Source organism: Sparus aurata, chromosome 17 (genome assembly GCF_900880675.1).
Source record: "Sparus aurata chromosome 17, fSpaAur1.1, whole genome shotgun sequence".
In the NCBI taxonomy this organism is placed as follows: domain Eukaryota; kingdom Metazoa; phylum Chordata; class Actinopteri; order Spariformes; family Sparidae; genus Sparus; species Sparus aurata.
Window position 1 is genome coordinate 30,728,340 of NC_044203.1, and position 19,683 is coordinate 30,748,022.

Consider the following 19,683-nt stretch of genomic DNA (forward strand, 5'->3'; position numbering starts at 1 on the left):
GTCACTCATAGTCATAAATGCACCATAACAACATATTAAAAGGCCTTTTTCGAAATGGTTAACCTGCGCCTGTCTGACTCAGTGTTAAACGAGAAAACTCCTCTCACTTTAAAATTCGGGGCTCCCATTAAATATTTCGGCCGTGAGTCATGAAAATGTCTTCCATTACTGCCCACACTGACATCCAGCACGCAAAACACTGGAAGGGAAAATCTTGTTTTAATCAGTCTGAGTTAAACCTCCAACTGATTTAAACTGAAGGGGGGAAAAAAAGAACTTCGTTCAAGGCCAGAGCTGTGACTGAACTGCACTTGGAATGAAGGTGTTTTTTTTCAGTTTTCCAATCGTTACACTACTTAAATGATTTCTCTCTGAATTCATTTCATATTTAAGGTGAGCGAGCGAGCATGGAGTGTGTCCAAAGACTGATATGATTAGACAAGTGTATTTGTGATTATCTCAAGGAAAATTTCAGTGAGCTGGGGATGCAAAAACTGTAGCTTCATCACATCGTAAAAGTTAAAGACATGCTTTAATGACTCGAGAAATGAATACTTGTTAGTACTTTCAGCAGCATCGTGGAAATGTGAGAATAATGAGAATCTTTATTTTGCAAGGAACAAAATAACAAAATCATGGTTTCTAGCTCTTTTTCTGCATTCACCTCAGCCCATTAATAACAATACTAAGCCAAGTCAAAAGCTCATATTGGCTTCGGACATCCTTTCAAGATTGCTTTATATTATTTGTCTCCATCTTTAAGCCAATTTACATCACATCCAGCACCCAGTTCAGAGCAAAAAACACAAAATAAGATTGTGTGAATGTTTGTCCAAAAACGGTTTATTTGACAGCTTAGAAAGAAAACATAGCAAATAAACATAATGCATTTTAATCAGGCAGACATTCCTATCAAGGTTTCCACAGTCCTTTTGTATTTAATGCATTTTACTCCTCTGATTGGATTCAAAATGCTCAATTTTCCGCTCAACTCTTCTCGGCATGCCTGAACTAGAATTGCAAATGAATGAATCATCCGTGGGACCGGTTGATAATGGAATCATTTCAGCAGTTGTACACTCAGACTACCTGCTGACAAATTAAGTGGACTTTCATAACAGACCATTAGATGAGTCATGAGGGAGGGCAAACATTTAAAAACCCATACGAGTTATTAGTTTCAACACCATGATTATAAATACAGACTCCCCCGCCTCACACACACACACACACACACACACACGCACTCACTCACACACACACACACATATATGCATGTACACAGAATGTTACAGTCGTCCATAATGACCTGGATCATAGGATGCTTTTTTTCTCTAGGCACAGCTTCGGTCGGGTCTCCACTATGACGCTGCCACTTGGGTTAATGGTTCCTCCAGGTACTGCACCAGAGCTTCTGCCTACACACACACACAACACACACACACACACACACACACACACACACACACAGCAGCGTCAACAAAGGCTGTATTCAAAGTGAATGGATCAGTCAGAGCCACAAAGTATTCAGAATTACAGGTTATTCCATTTGGATCTTCTTAATCAAGCCTTATTCCGAATGGAGCACTTCCCAATTACGACTGATGTGGGAAATGTTGATATTAGTATATAATTAGGAGCATTCTCTGGACATGTATACGGCGCATTGGGAATATAGACCTCACTTGAGTTTTTACTGCAGCTTTCAACACACCGTTTCTTCACTGTGTACGGCCGCTCTGTACTTTGTCTAGGCAACGGTTTTACACTTTAAAACATTACGCAAGACTTGGATATCAAAACATGGTTTGTGAATGTGAGCAAATGTCACAATGCAGCCTTTTTTTTAAGAATTTGGTTGAAAGAATGAAAGAAGGAAGCTGAGTTTGTATGGTCGAAAAAGACCTCCACCAGTGGAATACCTAGAATAACCTTATTTTAATTCCTTAAAACCTGAAAGGAAAATCCACCATAACAACAGATTCACTGCAGTATGACATGATTGGTTTTAATCTACTTTAAAATGAACATTACATCATGCAGCACAATACAGAGCTGTAACAGGAAGTATTCTGAATAGCAACTATTTTTTAGGCAATTTTTTAAGCAAAGATTGACAAATATTGCATCCCTTTAGATTCTCAATGTGAGTATTTGCTGCTTTTCCTTGTTTTACATCAGAGTAAATGAATATGTTTCATCGGACAAAACAAGACATCTGATGACATCATCTTAGTCCCTACAAATGTTGCATTATAATGTTTTATGAACCAAACGATGAATCACTTAACTGTGAAAATAATCAGCAGAAAAAAAATGTTAGAGCCACAGAAAAGTAAGCTGGTACACGGCCGCACTGTATCGTTGAATGCAATTGTGTCGACTTTATAATAGAAATTTTCAAGGAGCGCTTAAGCTTTATCACAATGTCAATGAAGCTTCTCAATTGCATACACTTTAACAAAAATCTAACTGAAATCAACCACATCACGGAGAAAAAGGTGTGAACGCCGTTTATTCTTTCACTCAGCCTTTCGAACTGCGACTTAAATATTCTGTCTCGACTGCTTGGGGAATCCCCACACATTACACGGGCAATTAAATTCAATGTTTACCTACTTACAGACTCATCAAGATGTACCCTGTGAATGTAAATGAGTCAAGACATTCTGCCAAAGTGAAACAGCTGCGTGTTAAATTATCCATGCTGCAGAAACACTACTAACCAAACCTGCATGTGAAATGACGGGAGAAGACCTCGCTTGCATTGATCATGAAGTATGTTGGAGATTTGGAGGTTCGCAAACTTAATTTTTTTTTTTTTTATCTCTATGCTTTTCACTTGTTGCTGCATGAAGTCGCAATATTTCCCATTCCCCTCATAAAATATTTAAAACTGATCTGATGTCGGAAAAATTGTCAAACTCTATATACAAACAGCAGTCTGGCAGCGCGTGGCCGACCTTGACTGAATAAAATACGCTCAAATTCTTTCCAGTAGTGAAAGGTGGCACCATCTCTTTTTTTTACTTGTGTCAATTCAAATTCAGATTCATTCTTTGTTGACTATAACACGGTGGAAGTCAGGGACCTTCATGAAAGCTTGAATAGGGGCTGTAACTCAGAATATACAGAGGACTTTGGCGAGTACAGCCGACGTGTAAAATACCATGCAAGCGAAAGCAGGAAACCGGAATGAGAAGTTAAAACTCTCACCTTGGCTTTAAGCATTCCAAAGCCCACCGTCTCCTTGGCGTACATACACAGTAGCAGGTTGGCTACACGGGTAATGGCCACTCTTCCTTCCTGCGAGACAACATGGGAGAGAAAGTGATGAAACTGTCCCCCCGTCATCGCTGAAAAACAGCTGCAGCGGCTTCGGATGACCTGCGCTTCTTACCATGCAGTCCATGAGTATGAATTTGAGCTTGTCTTCGTTGAAGGCTTGGTGGCCGTTCTTGTCGTAGGCCGCCCAGATGTTGCTGGCGATGGCGGCTGTCACTCGTGCGTCGGTGTCCCCGTAACCAGAGTAAGCCAGAAGAGAACCCTCATTATTCAGTAAGCTGTGGAGAATGTAACGTTGGACGTTTCAGCACCCAGCAGATGAACACGTGACATGATTTTGCAATAAGCTGTCAGCACGTGGATTTGCTCCCTCTGACATTGTTGGAAATATCTACAGCTAAGACCAGGGATCTGGTAGAACACACGAGTAACAATCCAATCATAGAGTAAAACAAAGTAAAGTGAGGCCACATCTGTGTTGTTTGGAGATCTGACGAAGAAAAGATGTTGGATTTTTTTTTTTTTTTTCTTGATTTGCCTTAAACCTTATATTAAAAGGCTTTTACATCCTTTGTGTATTTGTAGTGCCTGGATTGTCTTCTTGTAGAGCTGCAGTAATTAATCACTTTGTTGTCACTTTGTTGTTGTTCTTACATCATTTTGATAATGAATTAATTAAATCGCAGCAAAGTTAATCCTTTAATCAACAATCTGCTGCCTTAACAGCCGATTATTGGCAAATATGTAAGATGTTTTTCCTTTAGCAAACCTTTCTGGGAAGGAGGTTGTGAGTTAAAGGAACGGATGAAGTAAAAACTAAGTTACTTGAATGATACTAAACTAATTAACACAAAGTAATGATGTAATTTTAATAGCAGGGCTCGCATCGGTCACTATTCAATGACTATACCAACAAAATCCAACACAAATCGAGGTAACTAAATGGCTAAAGTGTACTTATATCAGTTTGTCTAGAATGTCTTTTTCACATTTTATTTTTTATTCAAAATTACTTGTATTTAAATGAACATGAAACTTTCCAAGATTGGGCTATTAGTTGGATAAATCTGGCAAACTATTAAGTGCATTTTTCCACTATTTTCTGACAATACTCAAAAAGGCTGCACTAATTGGCAGAATAATCGACAATGATATTAAGTTAATGTTAATTAAAAGCACTTCTAAACGTCAGTAGATTAGAGGATTAAGATTACAAACAACATGTAAATGTCATATTGCCCATAGCAGTAAAAGATGCACTGGTTGATGTTTTTGTAATTAGTCAACCTGTAACGTCACCGCACCATTCAGCAGCTTGATTATCTGCGACTTCTGATACTTCACAGTTTCTTTACATTTCCTCATATGTCAAAAACTCACCGTTACAACAACAAACTGTATAATATCAGTCAACAACCAACATTAGCTTCTGACCCAGGTAGCATCTCGCTAGCATGCTGCTAGCTAGCTGACTGTACTCACAGTGTGCTTTGGACTCCGTTTGTGTTCGCCTGGCTGAGGACCTGCGTCAACGCCTTCGGTCGTAACATTACTACTTACTTATCAACGACTGATGATGTACAAGAAAAACGACTGTTAAACGACTAAACAACGGCCTTAAAACTGTCAAAAAGTACTCATCAACAAACAGTCAAGTCAGGTGACGAGCGTATGTTTACTTCCCTTTCCGGTTTGCCGTCTCAAGGCATTGTGGGAGTTGTAGGCATCGAGCTCATCCTGAAAATCTCGATTGATGGGAGGACAACATTTTTATATTCTGGTTCACTTTCATATTTATTATGTTTGGATGAATGTGTAAGTATATTTACTCAAGACAAGTCCTGAGTATTTAACTTTTTAGGGAACTTATCAGGTTTCATCCTCTAAATTTCATATTAAAGGTGCACTCTGTAGTTTTGGATGACATTTTGATTTTTTGCCGAAAAGAAACTCTTCGTTTTCATGACTGAACACACCAAATAAATAAACTGACTTTAAAGGACAACAGTTTCAAGCTGTTTTACTTTCTTTATATTTGAATTTATTTATTTCCCTCTGAGAACATCTTGTTTAAAAACAAGTATTTCTGTTTTTGCATTATTACTTTCATTAATGTTGTAAATATTACAATTCATTACAATTACATTCATCTCTAAAACTACACCGTGGCCCTTTATATTTATAGTACAAGTTATTCAGCCACAGATTACATAGACAGAAAATAAAATTAAAAGGAGCAATAACAACAGATAGATAATTTTACTCTTTAATATTTAAAAGAGTTGTGAACTTACATTTGATAAAGGCACAATACAGACTATACAGTTCCTTGAATAATATTTGTGAAAAGGAGATTTCGATTAAGGTTTAAATTAAACATCAAACAGCTAGCCAACGTAAATTATTCACATTCAGACACATTTAGAATAGACCAGACACAAATTGCAAATAATTTATTAGATTAAAAAAAACATTTTTCTTTTTTTTTTTTTGGCTACTTATCTGTTAATATTCAGATATACAACAATAGATTTCACAGGTCATCTTACAACATACTGCAGAACCCAACATGGTGTTCGGGGACTACATTGCTTGTATGTAAATTCATAACAGTGTTATTGTGAAAGGCTTTGATGTATCTGTGATCACTTTTAGAAACAATAATGGTTAATTAATCACAGGATCACTCGAGATCAATTTATAGTTAAGAGCAAGATCCAAATGGGTACAAGTTTTTTTTTTACTTCTTTACTGTTAGTAGACAGGAAATCAACTTTACCTTTAACAACATGGTCTGTACGAGGGGCGGCTGATATGAATAAAATCTTCTATAAATGTGTCATTTTTAAGGAGATATTTTTATTCTGGGACTCTCATTATAGAACAATTTTTATAGATTCTTCTGCTAATTATGTGAATGAAAAATCTGATTAGTTATTAATTAATTAAAGGGATATCTACTATTTGAAAAGTCTCTAAACTCTCACTCTGTACGATGTCACACTGTCCTACTCTCATCCACACACACATTATCGTCTTGGTCCTACAACCAGAAAACCTTTCCTTTCACTTCCTCTTGAAACATTTAGGCAGCATCATAACAAACAAGATTCAGTACAGTTTTTTTGGGGAGGAGAGACACAGAACAGGTCCAGAAACTGTCAGAGTAAGAAAACTTAAACGTGGAGATAACTTAAATAAATACCAGTCAGCCAGGCAAACAGATGAAGTATAAACAAAGATGTAAAAACAGGTTGGTTCTCCAGATAGAGAGCGTAGAAGACAACCACCCAAATTACTGCAACAACCCCTCTGTATCTTTCTACCTGAACACAGTCTGTTAGAATTAAATAATGTGGAAAATAAGTAACAATTAGAAGTTAATTTCTTGGTAACATCGTGTAGACATCCAGTGAATGAGCCCTTGTCACGTCAGAAATCATCTCCGGCTGCACTGTTGGGAGTAGCTCAGCGGTCGTGGCAGTGAGAGTCGTAATGTCAGTTCACAGTCGCATCGAACCAATTCTGATAGAAACCTTCTTCCTCTACCTCCCTGTTCATTCTTCCTACGAGTTACAGATCAGCAGAAGAGATTATAAAATGACTAGAATACTACTGAGTCTATCTGGGTGTCAGGTCAGACTCAGGACTGTGTTTGTTTTTAATAAAAAAATCTCCCATGCCAGTCCCCGACTCCACCAGTCCTCTGCCCCCTCAACTGCAGAATGAACTGAGTGAGGTTAGGCCAGCAGTCTCTCAATGGCGGCGTTGACATCCCCTCCGGTGGCGATAAGGGCCTGCAGGTTGGCTTCGCGGTTGATGAAACCCATGGCGTTGAGCTGGTCGAGCTGCTGCTGGAAACGAACCTCAGGTGTCTGAAGCTGTGAGGGGAGAAACAACGAATGAGATCAGAAACTGATTTTTGGTGAGTGACGACATTTTTATAAACCAGCTGATGCTGACCCCAAATTCTGAAACCTTTTGCAATTTCTCCTGAAAATGTCGCCTTTTCTAGTTTAGCTTTATCATCACACCAATGTTATTTAAAGCAGTGAGACTCAAAAGCCACAATGCATCAAATCATCTTACGGCTTCAATGAAATACAATCCTTACAAAGTTATTAGGAGGTTTTCACGAGAGAGGAAAAATCACAACTGATGGAACCGCAACATTCTGCCAGTCTTATTGTGAAAGGAGTTGAACCTGTTGAATTGTTGCTCTGACTTTGACAAAGATTAAAAACAAAAATTCACAAATCAAGGCAATGTGACGAAACATACTGATGGGCCGCCGCCTGCAAACATCTGTAACATCTGCTGCATGAGCTGTTGCTGAGAGGGACTGGGCTGTGTTGCCGTGGCAGTGGGGGGAGGGTTCACTGGGGGGACGCTCTCCCCGGTGGCTGGAGGAACTGTGAGACCGCTAGGAGATCTAGAGAGGGGGGAAAAAAATGATGAAGTCAAAAATTCTGTTCTGGTGAAACGGGTAGATTCCTCACATCTTATAAAAGGCACCTTTTAACACTTTGAGAAATAGTACATCCAAAATTTGAATGGCTTAGACCCTTTTGTATCCTTTTCTTTGCACGACTGAAGAAAATGATTGAGAGCAGATAGTTGGTACCTGGACATGAATCCCGGGGCTTCTGTCTGTAAGGTCTGCAGGCCCTGTTGGATCTGTGTGAGGGCCTGCATGACTCTGGGGTTGGTCAACGTCGACAGTGTGTCAGGATTCTGCATCTGCGAAGACGAATATCACAAAAATCAACTCTGCTACTGTTTTCATCTTGTGAACACAAGACACCAATTTAGATAGTCTTCATAAATTCTCCATAGAGCGTTGTAAACCCAGGGGATGCTCTCAGGGTTACTGGGCACCCAGTCCTGGTTACACATCATCTCTTGCCTCATTACTGGATTCCTTCCCAACTCTACGGTCTCTCGAGGGAAGAGAGGATTCGAGTAACAAAAACACAAGCAGAAGCAAGAGGCAACCTTCTGACTGGAATGATGGAAGTCAGCATCGATCCTCAAGCTTGCCAGGGCATTGTTGGCAACTCAAAGTCACCAAATTATAAAAAACTACAACATTTTCTCCATCGCTGACAGGTGCAAGCAAATGGCCAGGGACAGCCAGTCTCCAAATGCCAGAAGGAGAAGAGGAGACAAAAACAGTAATTTTGGGCCCTTACAATGACCAGTGCACAAAGAGAACTGCTACACCAGAACATAAATCCAGACAGAAAAGGTGAAAGCTGAAAAGGAGTGGCTGATGGTAGAAGTAGGATAACCGTGGTGTAAAGTACATAGGTACAAACGCCCTTACATATCTTTACTGATCTGAAGACATCATCATGGAATCTAGAAAAATATGGAGGGTATTTTTCACCATTCTCTGACATTTGACAGACTAAACAACTGATCAAAAACACATAAGAAAAGCTGCATCCCACAGATCTTACCGGTCTTCTGGCCTGAATAACGATTTTAGGCACTTGTTGTTTCTGCATAGCTATTATACATTTTCTCAACACTTTTCTTGAGAAGTAATCAGGGTACTTGTGGTTTTATCAACTAGCTAGAAATATCATATTATGTATCTTTCAACCCTTCATTTTTAAATGCAATGTAACTTTGTTTGGGGCGACACTTGTATTACAACATAGATTCAAGGTGCTACCGAAGGTGGAAGATATACTTGCAGATCCTACTTCTGTTTGGCGCATCGGTTGTGCACGTCCTAAAGATGCAATACGGACGTGAACATCTAGCGGTATCCTCCAATGACATGTGCAGTTAAAAGGCAAATATTTTAAGAATTACATTCATGACGCATCCTGTCTGTTTACAGGAACGTGTGATTCAAATGTGAGTCTGAAGCCTTTGTACTGACCTGCCTCATGAGCTCAGGGTTGTTGAACACGCGGGAGACGTCCGGGTTCTGTTCCATGAGCTGCTGCATCTGGGGATTGCCTGCAAACATCTGTCTCATCAGGTCTGGGTTGGACATCATGTTCTGGACCAGCGGGTTCGCCATGACCTGCGACAGCATCTGCGGATCAGACATCAGCTGGCTCTGCACTTGCTGCTGCATCTCCATGAAGTTGGATGAGCCCATGCCCTGACCTAACAGACCGGACAGATCGCCAAGTCCGCCAAGTCCGCCAAGTCCACCAAGTCCACCAAGTCCGCCCAGTCCACTGAGTCCACCAAGTCCACCAAGTCCACTGATTCCACCGAGCCCACCAAGTCCCCCCAGTCCACCAAGTCCCTCTAGTCCACCAAGTCCACCTGAGAAGAAGGAGGAGGAGGAGGGAAAGAAGAAATATGGAGATTAGTTCCCAAGTATGTGTTGACAGAAAACTCCCACATGGTTTTTTAAATGATATTTGACTCTATATTTAAGTGTGTTGGTCCTCCCGAATGAATGTGCTCTCAACCAAATTGTTTATTTTTAATTGGTGACTATTATATCCACCTCCATAATGTGCAATCAGAATCAGAAGAAATCAAGCTCACTGCAGTGCAAAAAAAACAACTAAATTAAAAAGCGTTTACGTCCGTACTCATTGGATTAGCAGGCTGTGTTGGTGTCTGGCTCGTGCCACCTCCTGTTGTGTCTGCCACAGTGGCACTGGAGCTGCTGCTGCTGCTGCTGGTGGTGGTGGTACTGGTACTCTGAGGCGCTGCAGAACTGGAACTGGCCTGAGATGAACTGCTACCTGATCTTTAGAGATAAAACATCAGTTAAGACTCTCACAGGACTTGACCTTTGCTTCTTAACCTTCACACATCTCGTGAAGTGTACCTACTTTGGGGCAGTCTTGACAACAAGATGAACAGTCAACCCGTCTTTGATACCGTGCTGGTTTAAAGTGTCACCGTCCTTCAGAATCTTTCCCGCAAATATCAACACCAGCTGGTCCAGACTGGCCTGGAACTTTTTGGACACCTCCTGTTTAAACTGGAGAAATGAGACAAGAGTAATGGCAGATTAACAACCGGGCAAAATGGGCAACTGCCCAGAGAAGTAACAACAACAATGGTATGAAATTTTCAGAAAATATGAAGGTGTAACGCTATCACAGTGTAACACAATAATTATGAATACTTTTTGTTTTAGGTAGAAGTAACGCTTAAACATAATTTCAAAAAATGTATTTTGTGACTGACATGAACTGGAACACTAATATACAACCAATTATATATCATGATACAGTTAAAACTGGAATTGCTACCTAAGCTTTCCTCAGGTGGCCAAAAGATAAAGGTTCACTGTGTGCCAGCATGTTTTTTTTTTTGATAATTCGAGTGGTTGATAATATAATAATATAGTTCTAAAACCTTACTTATCTCGGTTTCTGCTGTGTGTATATGGGGCACTTTCTTAAAAGTAAAGTACAACTACCTAAATACTGCACTTAGTTACAATTAATTACAGTAAGAGAGCACAACGTGACATACAGCAGAGGCAGGTACATTGAAGGCAGGTTGGTTTCTGTCTCAATGCTATATATAATGAAACTACAGTGTGGGCTTGTGTGCGGGCTTTTTAGAGGCAAGCAGCCGAGGCCAGGCACTATATTCTGACCCCAAGGCCCCCCAAGAACAGATTAATGAACAGGGAGAGCTGGTCGGTCAACGGGGTAAAAGTAATTACGTCAGCAGATAGTTTCACAGATAAGTATCAAAGGCTGGCTGATCATTATCGGCACTTAGATTTGCTTAGTAATGTTGGTCAACTTCACCCCACCCTGTCAGACCTGTCACTCTGACCGGTAGACACATAATGGAAGATAACGTGATGTTGTTATCGCTTTATGCCAAACTGAACAAACAGTAATGTCACCGCGGTTTAACGTCGGAATTAAGCACCTAGTTCGCGTCGGTGTTTAATTTAAATGTCCTAGTTCCACAGCTTCAAAGCTAACGTTAGCTCTGTTAGCTAACTTCCGTGGCCACACAGGTGTCTAACTGACTTCGGAAATAATGGACAGCAGCGTTGGTTTCACCTCAGGCACACATTTTATTATTGCGGACGGACAGTACACAACCGTGTCACTATGACAATACCATTGATAATACAATCCGCTGCTCGACATATGTAAGAAATCAGCGTTTTCGACCTTTCCCCTAAACTTTGCGAGCCGACGCTTCTTGAACGTAGCATCATTTCCGCTGCCAGGAGATGCTGAAAAAAGGGTCCCTAAACGCACCTGAGCGACAGAAGAATCCTCGGAAATCGTTATTTCTTCTTTTCCGTTTGGTGTTTTGACGGTGACGACCATAATAGATCCTCCAGGAGGAACATTTTTATCTCCGTCGGCTTCCCCGGTTTGGTCTGTGCTGCTTTTCTCCGCCATCTTTCTTGCTACTTCTTCTTCGTTGGTATTTCCACTCGGTAGTGTTTAGTTGACGCGACGTTGGCGAGCTGCTGCCACCTATCGTTCGTTAGTGAAAGTTTTAAGGAGTGATGAGACTTCCCCAGTATATTATTCACATTAAGACAGTTATTTTTTGTTTTCTGTGTTCTGAAATTGTAAGTTTGAACATGTAAATGTGTAAGTTCTAATAAAATATGCACAAATTTAGCGAGTTTTATTAATATCTGTAACAAAAATCAACATTTCTTTCAATAGCTTTCAGGTAATGTGACCCATTTTTAAGGTGCTTTGTAAACAGTTACATGTAGTTGGGAAGTAGAAACTGAATGACCATTTACAAAGCTAAGTAGAAACTTGCATACACTTTTGTAATAAGCCTACTTTCAATTTCCTGGAATTACTGATATAATTCAACATATTTCTTATTGACTTTTTTTTTTCAAATGTAGATATTACTCAGTTCTGCCCTCTTTTTATTCGGTGATAAGCATTACTTTAGTTTTAGTTGGCAAATGTTCAATAATGTCACCAGGCATGCATTAAAGGTGATAACCTCCGCTCTTATTTCAGTTTAGTCATCATACTTTTGTTGTACTAATGTAGTTTCTCACACTCAAGATAATGCAGAGATCAAATCTAATCTGACCCAAATTTTTGTCGGAACCTCCTTCTCAAACACTAAAAAACAAACACCACAATCTGTGCAAACATGTCTGATTGTACTTCAAGAACAATCAGTCTGAATCACAACTGATATCTGTAGTCCACACCTAGAATTTTGCAGATAACAACCAATATAAATTATGGATCTGCTGCTGAGGACTTCACATTCTAACCATTGGAGTCTCTGCTGCAAAATCCTCCTGGTTGTAAGGTATAGTACAAACATTGGTATATTTTGTGAGCTTATATTGTGTTTGTATCTTGGATAATTAAAAAGAAATGTATCCATGCATCTCTTGTGATTAATGCTTTCCCCCCCCCCCTAAATTATTTTCTAGATTGGTCAAATTTCTGCAAGAATGGCGGCTGGTCACAAGTGTCTGCTTTACAGCTACGTCTTGCTGTCTGTCGCGTAAGTACAATGTGAAAGATGTGCAAGTAAAATACATGTATTAAGGTTTTTATAACACCATACACTTTTATTCTAAATCATCAGTTATTTGTGCCATGGAAAAAACTTCTTCTTCAACGACGATAACAACCTCATTCTCCCGGGGTCCTACGATGTTCCATGGATGGCGGCCATCCCAGATTTCCGCACCCTCTCTCAAATCACCATCCCTGGTACACACGACAGCATGGCCCTGTACGGAGGTCCTGAGGTTGAACGCCAGGCCTGGTCCCTGAGTGATCAGCTCAGGGCCGGCATTCGTTTCCTGGATCTCAAAGTGTTCGGACTGGGTGACACCCTCTATGTCATGCACGGGGTGTTGTACCAGCGCAGCACCCTGAAGGAAGTCCTCGACACTGTGCGAGCCTTCCTGTCAGAGTACAAGTCTGAGGCGGTGCTCATCAGAGTGCAACCAGAGTCTTTTGAGAAGAGCACTGTCAATAAAATGGTGCAGAGTCTGATTGGCAACGACCAAAATGTCTGGGTGTCCTCGGGAATGCCAAGCATGGGTCAGATCAGGGGGAAAATTGTGTTTGTGCAGAAGAGCACGTTCACACTTGGAATTCCCTTCATAGATACAGATGGGAAAGGCAGCAACAAGGTCAGCCACATTAAAGACAAAGACAACAGAATAATCAAACAGCTGAACCAAGCCGCTGAAGCTTGTGGAGGCAGTAATGCTGTTCTGACCACCACCAGCGGCTCTGGCTTAGGGACTTTTTGGGGAATGTTTCTGACTCCAAAGAGAGTCGCTGAAAAGGTAAACCCATGGCTCAACCAGTACATCAGACAGTTTTACCCGAACCAGCCCAGACCATGCTTTGCTATCGTTGCCATGGACTTCCCCGGTATTGAGCTCATTCATACTATTATCAATTTAAACTGGTGGTAAAGCTTCAATACTTACGTACACTGTGCTCCATTATGTGTTTGAGAGGTTGAGGGTTTGAATCTGATGGATCACTATGAAATCTTTCCTGCATCTTTCTGATCACTTGTCTCTGTTCACACTACGATATAGATCAATACTCTCGAAGTCCTGAATGTAATCTGGTAACTCTCCTCCTAACCTCCAAACCTGACTGTAAATATGAAAAAATTAAATTGAATGTTATACCCTCCTTATTGTTGTGAAGTGTGTTGCTCAATGATTACTTTGTATGAAGTTTAATAATGCCTTAATGTGTTTCCTATTATTATCATTATGCAGTCCCTCATTTACAATTATGCTGGTGAACAGTTTAAAATTACATAAAAGCTAAAATGTTAAGATACACCAAAACAAAACCACTCATTTAAAAACAAGCATATCAAAACAATTACCAATATATATTATCCGTGTATACATTTGCATGCAACCATTCTCTTTACAACCAGATCAGCATAACATAACTAATGCAGACACTGAGGGGGGGTGCAACAGGGGCCAGTGCCCCCGTAACTCTGAGTCTGGACCCCCCTGTGGCCCCCTGACAGGGAGTCAGCATTAATAATACAATGACAGATTTCTTGCAATGATTTTGTTTTGAAGGGAAAGACAGAAATAAAGTGTCTCAGCAGTTTACTACCCAATCAAAATTGCTGAAATTGTAAACACTGCTTTGTCTGAATTAGGGATTTATCCATTTTTCTGGGTTTTATGTGCCCCCTAACAAAAAAGCCGGCCCCAACCTGGCCCCCCTATTAAAACTGGTCTAGAACCGCCACTGATTAGGTGATGATATTATATATTATATTGTTATTCCTCTTGTGTAGTAAAGTGTGCCCTGTCTCTGACCGTTTACTAAACGTTAGCACACACACCTCTATCCCCGAGGCGTTCCACCTAGCCAGTGATATCTAAGTGTCTATGTTCAGGTGAGCTGTATTCTGTGTGACTACATGCAGGTGCGTTTTTCTTTTTAGAGCACTGATGACCCATATCCGACAAAGACACTACTGCTTTAAAGCTGTTCTATTTATCATGTGTTAAGAAAATGTAATACAAGTTTTGTACATGCTTCTTCAATCTGGATACATTAAGGGGCCTTTGTGTTTGTCGTATAACAATAGACCTTCAAGTGGTATTTGTAACTTTAGATACCAGCTGCCATGCTCTCATGTTGACATGAAACAATGTGTGATTGTGCTCAATTTCGCAAGTGTCACTGATCAAGTTTTTACATGATATGCATAGTGGCACTCCTGGAAACAGGTTATTTCCTCGTTCCTCTGTAGTTCCTTAACAATTACTGCCTTATAAGCACAGTCAGACATAGTTTGTCAGGTGGAGTACACAGAAAAGACAAAAGACACAAAAGGTAAGAATTAATTTGATTTCTAAGATAACCTCTTTACATTTTAAAGATCTTATTGTGTACACGGTCTGAACTGCTGCCTTAATCAAACCATTAATTTACGACATTCAGTGCTCATCAAGTTTGTTAATGGATGAATGTTTCAAGTTCAAACTCACTAGAGGATAAGTCCATCAACGTATTGGCAATGTCAGCTAAGAAAAGGTGTGTGCCGGGTGGGGTTTAAAACAAAACAAAACAAAGAGCCGACGGGTATGCGGGTGATGTTTGTTTAATTCAATCCAACCAAGGTAAAATGTCTCATGGCTGGAAGCTTACAAATTAAACATTTATGTAGGATTATATTAAAAGTGCAGTATGTAAGAATTGGCCACTTGTCAGTTTCATACTCAAAACAACTGGGGAGCAGCCAATCAATAACCACCAACTGCTTCTAACTGTATGTGCTGTAGACTAGTTAGCTCAGTTAGCTGTGCAGCTAGTGGTCCAGACCAAAAAGTCGGGCAACCAGGGGAGTGTTGGTGTTCATAATGCTAGCAAAGGAGCTTTGGACTGGGGTGGGCAGGAGCTAGCTAGTTAGCATGCTAACTTTAGCAGATTTCTCTGCAACACAATATACAGAAAACATAATATCAAAATTGATATTTCTTCACATTTTGTTCATCTTTAAAAAAAAAAAAAGGTTTTCAACTAAATGTCTTACATACTGGGACTTTAAAATACTGCAATATTTGACAGAAATGCTCTGTTCAACTTTACTACTCAGATTTTTGCAATACAGCTTCCAACCACTGGTGGCAGCACTGAGCACAATGCATATTATGTATGTGAAATTGTCAGACATAACTATTTTTGATCCAAACCAACTCAAATATTAAAGAATTGTAAAGTTATATGATCAAATCAGTGATTACGCAAATACACACATGGCTAATGTGCATTTTGCCACTTCCCTCGTCCTCAGCAGTTCAGCTCAGCTTCCTACACTGCATCTCCTGTGTGCTTCTTTAAACTGGGAGCATGCCAACTGTTATCTACTGTATGATATACACTGACTATGCATAGTACTTCATACAACCCTATCTGAAAAAACTATCCTTTTAAAATTAAGAGTCAGCCTGTATTTAGATTGAGGTTAAAGAAACAACAACTTAACCTGATTTTAAAACGTATACCCTCTGGCAGGCAGGATGTCTCTGACCATGACCAAGGCTGATGGGGTCACCGTGTTAACTTTGACCACTGGCCCTGAAAGCTCTTGTCCTCCACTGTGCCAAATCCTCAAGGGCCTTTGCTACAGCCCCGTGTGCTGCTCCGTGTCTCAGCATCTGAGGAGGGTGCAGAGTTACTATCAGTCACTACTGGGGGTGAGTTACAAAATCATATGTTTGAAGTTTTCCTGTGATTGATTCTTCATGTCACTCTGAGAGAGTTTTTCCATGGTAGCTGCCGATATAAAATACAGGTTGTTTGTTGGTCATACCGTGTTTCCTCCTCTACAGGCTCTGCATATTATGATTGGGTTGCTCAACATCGGCCTTGGAGAGATCCTCATTAGCAGTGGTGCCACTTGGTGGCAAATGGATGCGTCAGGATTTCGCTACTGGCTCGGAGGAATGGTAAGCAAGCTACTGTTGTATTTTCTTTCCTTACGAAATTCCCATATGTATAACACCAAGTCTCTTCCAAAGCTAAACACAACTTGTTCAACTGTTCAGAGATCCACCAAACAGCTTTTCTCATACAGGACAGTCTGGACACAGTCTGCTGCAGTCAAAACAGGAGTGATTATAAATTCACTTTTTAACCCTCAAAGTTAAACAAGTCATTTCTGAGCTCTGCTCTCAGAACAATCACAAAATGTCTTCTGTTTTGGCAGAAAGCCCCCTCGCAGCAGAAGTTACTTATTGTACATTTCAAGCATAATTTAACCGTTCGTATTGATCTTGAATAAACCTTTTATGTGCAAACTCTCGTATACTCAGCATGGTTGAATAATTTTTAAGCACAACTGTGTCTGAATCTAAGTGTTTGTGTGGAAGAATGGAAGTTAATAGATTTCGATTTTTGTCTTTTCTCTAGTACATATTGTTCGGCATCGTGAGCATTTTGTCTGAGAAGTACCCCAGTCCATGTCTGGTGAGTACTTCAACTTTATAATATCCTCATGATATCTATATGTTGTTGACTGTGTTTTGTGTTTGTTTGTACATCAACTGACAATTGTTGTATTTCAGGTCAACCTCAACGTGATTCTGAATCTAGCCGCAATTGCGTTGGGCATTGCAGCCATCGTACTCTACATGATCAATATAGGAATGTTTTGGGTCTGGCGGATGTATCATAATATATACTGGACTGGATTCTACGCAAGGCCTCCTTACAAGGTTGTCTTGGACGAGGGTCAAGCAGTGATTATAGTAAGTGTGCAAAATTTAGTCTCAGCAGTCAAATACAAGATATTAAACTGAGATAAAACCAAAAGACTACATTTAGTACCATAAATGACAAAGAAAGCGATACAATAACTGAAATGATGAATCAGTTATCAAAATAGTTGGCAACTCATTTTCTTTCGATCAGTTAATCCAGTAGAGGACAAATATTTGTAGCTCTAGCAGACACACACATTTCTTACTTGCATAAAGTATGAAGTGTTGCCTCAGTGTAATGTTTATTAGCTAACACAGCTCATAATAAATATCATTAATACTTTCCCACTAGGAGGAGACAAAACCTCACTAATCACAAGGTGTGGCTGCTGGCAAAAACACTGCAGTTTTGCCGCCTGCATGAAAAAAACAGAGAATGCTGACTGCTTTGACTGGATTCAGTTTGGTTTAAATCAACCAATTGCTCAAGAGTTTAAATAAGCTCCAGCTTTTCTTCTCTTCTCTTCTCCTTTCCTCTCTCCTCATCTTTTTTCCTTTCTGACTGCATTGCACATTCCCTCCACACCATGTTTGTTTACTTCCGTAGTCAAGGAAAAGCCCTGATTAGCTCTCTATATCGCCCCTCTGAGGACGGACCTTTGTTACCTCTGCCTAAGAGTGGCTGTTGTGCCAGCTGGAGAAGGCACAGCATCCTTTCACACATGCACAGCATCCCTGAACTTATCCAGACATTAACATCCCAGTGAGTGTTTGGGCATGATTACAACGTTGCAGAATGTACCAATATAATATAGCAATATACATTGGTTTCCAGTCTTTCATCTATTTTGTCCAACTAGGCCAATATGTAGTATTGGTTTAAAAACAGCCTGTCATTATTGATGAGTTAGCAACCTCGTCATCAATACGGATTAAACTGGTCATGGGGTTGGAAATAAGCAACCGCTGCCTGGTGTCTGGTGTCAAAGTGTCAAACTTAAATGAGAGGTTAGAGCGGAACAGAAAGAGAAAAAACCATCATAGTGAATTACGGGAACAACAATCAGATGAGAAGTGTCCCTGAGAGGAAAGACCCGTAGGAGACAACGAGGTACAGAAACGCCAAAGCGTTTTTCCTGCTGGTGTCTTAAAAATATGGCGCGACACTTTGCGCTACATCTTGGCATAAGGTTAGTCAGCTAGGCCTACTACATCCCACCTAAAACAAGCAGCAATACATGGAGTTTAATTAACATGTCACCCGCCTTTAAATAACAACACATATAACTAGGTTTATGATTCTATAAACTACAAGACTGTAAAGTAAAGACGATTTTTCTTGTGTCCCACCAGATGTTCGTAAGAGGCATCAATGCTGTGCTGATTGTTCTGTCAATCCTGGAGATCTGCGTCGCCATCGCCTCTTTCCTCTTGGCGATCACGGCTCTGAGGAGCAGAGAGAAGAGAGAAGACGAGGTAGAGTGTGAAAAATCATATCTTATTGTTTATCCAGGAACACTTCACTGAATACATATGTTCCATTTTGTCATTTTTACTCTCAGGATGGCATTTTCAACATGGAATCATCTCCTTAGTTTAAAAGTCTTTGTGCTAAGCTAAAAAAAAACTGTCTGTAGCTTTATACTTATTGTACAAAAGTCTTATCTACATCTCAGTGAGAAGCTGTTCCTTTAAAGATTTGCGGATAGCTAAAGTATTTGTCGGTATAGACATGAACCTTTCCACAAAGAATACTTGTTGTATATTGTAGTATTTGTTTACAATTTCTCGTATTGTCTTCTTCTTCTTCTTCTGTTTCTTCTTCACGTTCTTTAATGTTGTGGAATTAAGGATAAGCCTTAAATCAAAAGACAGATTGTTAAATTAAATAGAAGTAGACTAAACTGATGCCTTCTGAGTATGTGGTGTGTGAATATGGCTGCTATTTTTTATTTTTTTTTTACAGATCTGAGTATATCCAAACCTTTTTCGTGCTTCTGATATTGTTTTTCTCTTTAAGAGCAATGATGAACCAGAACACTACAGAGAACTCCTGGAGGAAGTCACCAGTAACTCTACGCCCTAAATAAAAAAATTGCTTATATTCACACCATTGTGACTTGTATGTAGCCTATTGTAACGTCAGTGATTTACAGAAATGATCAGCTACAGTCTCTGTCAAACTCCTGTTGCATATCCTGCCGTCTATTTCATTAAATGTTGTTGTTTTT

At 40.0% G+C, this 19,683-nt stretch overlaps 4 protein-coding genes across 4 annotated transcripts; 2 read left to right on the top strand and 2 right to left on the bottom strand.

The window, feature by feature from the left end:
* Positions 1–821: 821 nt before the first annotated feature.
* On the bottom strand, positions 822–4,998 carry lamtor2 (late endosomal/lysosomal adaptor, MAPK and MTOR activator 2). The gene is made up of 4 exons (XM_030392486.1): positions 4,768–4,998; positions 3,401–3,563; positions 3,217–3,306; positions 822–1,418 (listed from the first exon to the last, which is right to left on the bottom strand). The coding sequence occupies exons 1-4, from the start codon at positions 4,833–4,835 to the stop codon at positions 1,362–1,364; spliced, it is 378 nt and encodes a 125-aa protein (XP_030248346.1). The 5' UTR covers positions 4,836–4,998; the 3' UTR covers positions 822–1,361.
* Positions 4,999–5,537: 539 nt separating this feature from the next.
* Positions 5,538–11,676, bottom strand: ubqln4 (ubiquilin 4). The gene is made up of 7 exons (XM_030394855.1): positions 11,502–11,676; positions 10,098–10,249; positions 9,852–10,012; positions 9,179–9,576; positions 7,910–8,025; positions 7,567–7,717; positions 5,538–7,166 (listed from the first exon to the last, which is right to left on the bottom strand). The coding sequence occupies exons 1-7, from the start codon at positions 11,646–11,648 to the stop codon at positions 7,026–7,028; spliced, it is 1,266 nt and encodes a 421-aa protein (XP_030250715.1). The 5' UTR covers positions 11,649–11,676; the 3' UTR covers positions 5,538–7,025.
* Positions 11,677–12,536: 860 nt separating this feature from the next.
* LOC115567833 (1-phosphatidylinositol phosphodiesterase-like) lies at positions 12,537–13,697 on the top strand. Its single transcript, XM_030394680.1, has 3 exons — positions 12,537–12,543; positions 12,671–12,744; positions 12,829–13,697. Exons 2-3 carry the CDS (start codon positions 12,692–12,694, stop codon positions 13,673–13,675), a joined length of 900 nt encoding a protein of 299 aa, XP_030250540.1. The 5' UTR covers positions 12,537–12,543; positions 12,671–12,691; the 3' UTR covers positions 13,676–13,697.
* A 1,330-nt stretch (positions 13,698–15,027) lies between these two features.
* LOC115566865 (membrane-spanning 4-domains subfamily A member 8-like) lies at positions 15,028–19,650 on the top strand. The gene is made up of 7 exons (XM_030392899.1): positions 15,028–15,083; positions 16,266–16,447; positions 16,583–16,699; positions 17,163–17,219; positions 17,318–17,500; positions 18,806–18,928; positions 19,473–19,650. The coding sequence occupies exons 2-7, from the start codon at positions 16,271–16,273 to the stop codon at positions 19,536–19,538; spliced, it is 723 nt and encodes a 240-aa protein (XP_030248759.1). The 5' UTR covers positions 15,028–15,083; positions 16,266–16,270; the 3' UTR covers positions 19,539–19,650.
* Positions 19,651–19,683: the final 33 nt, after the last annotated feature.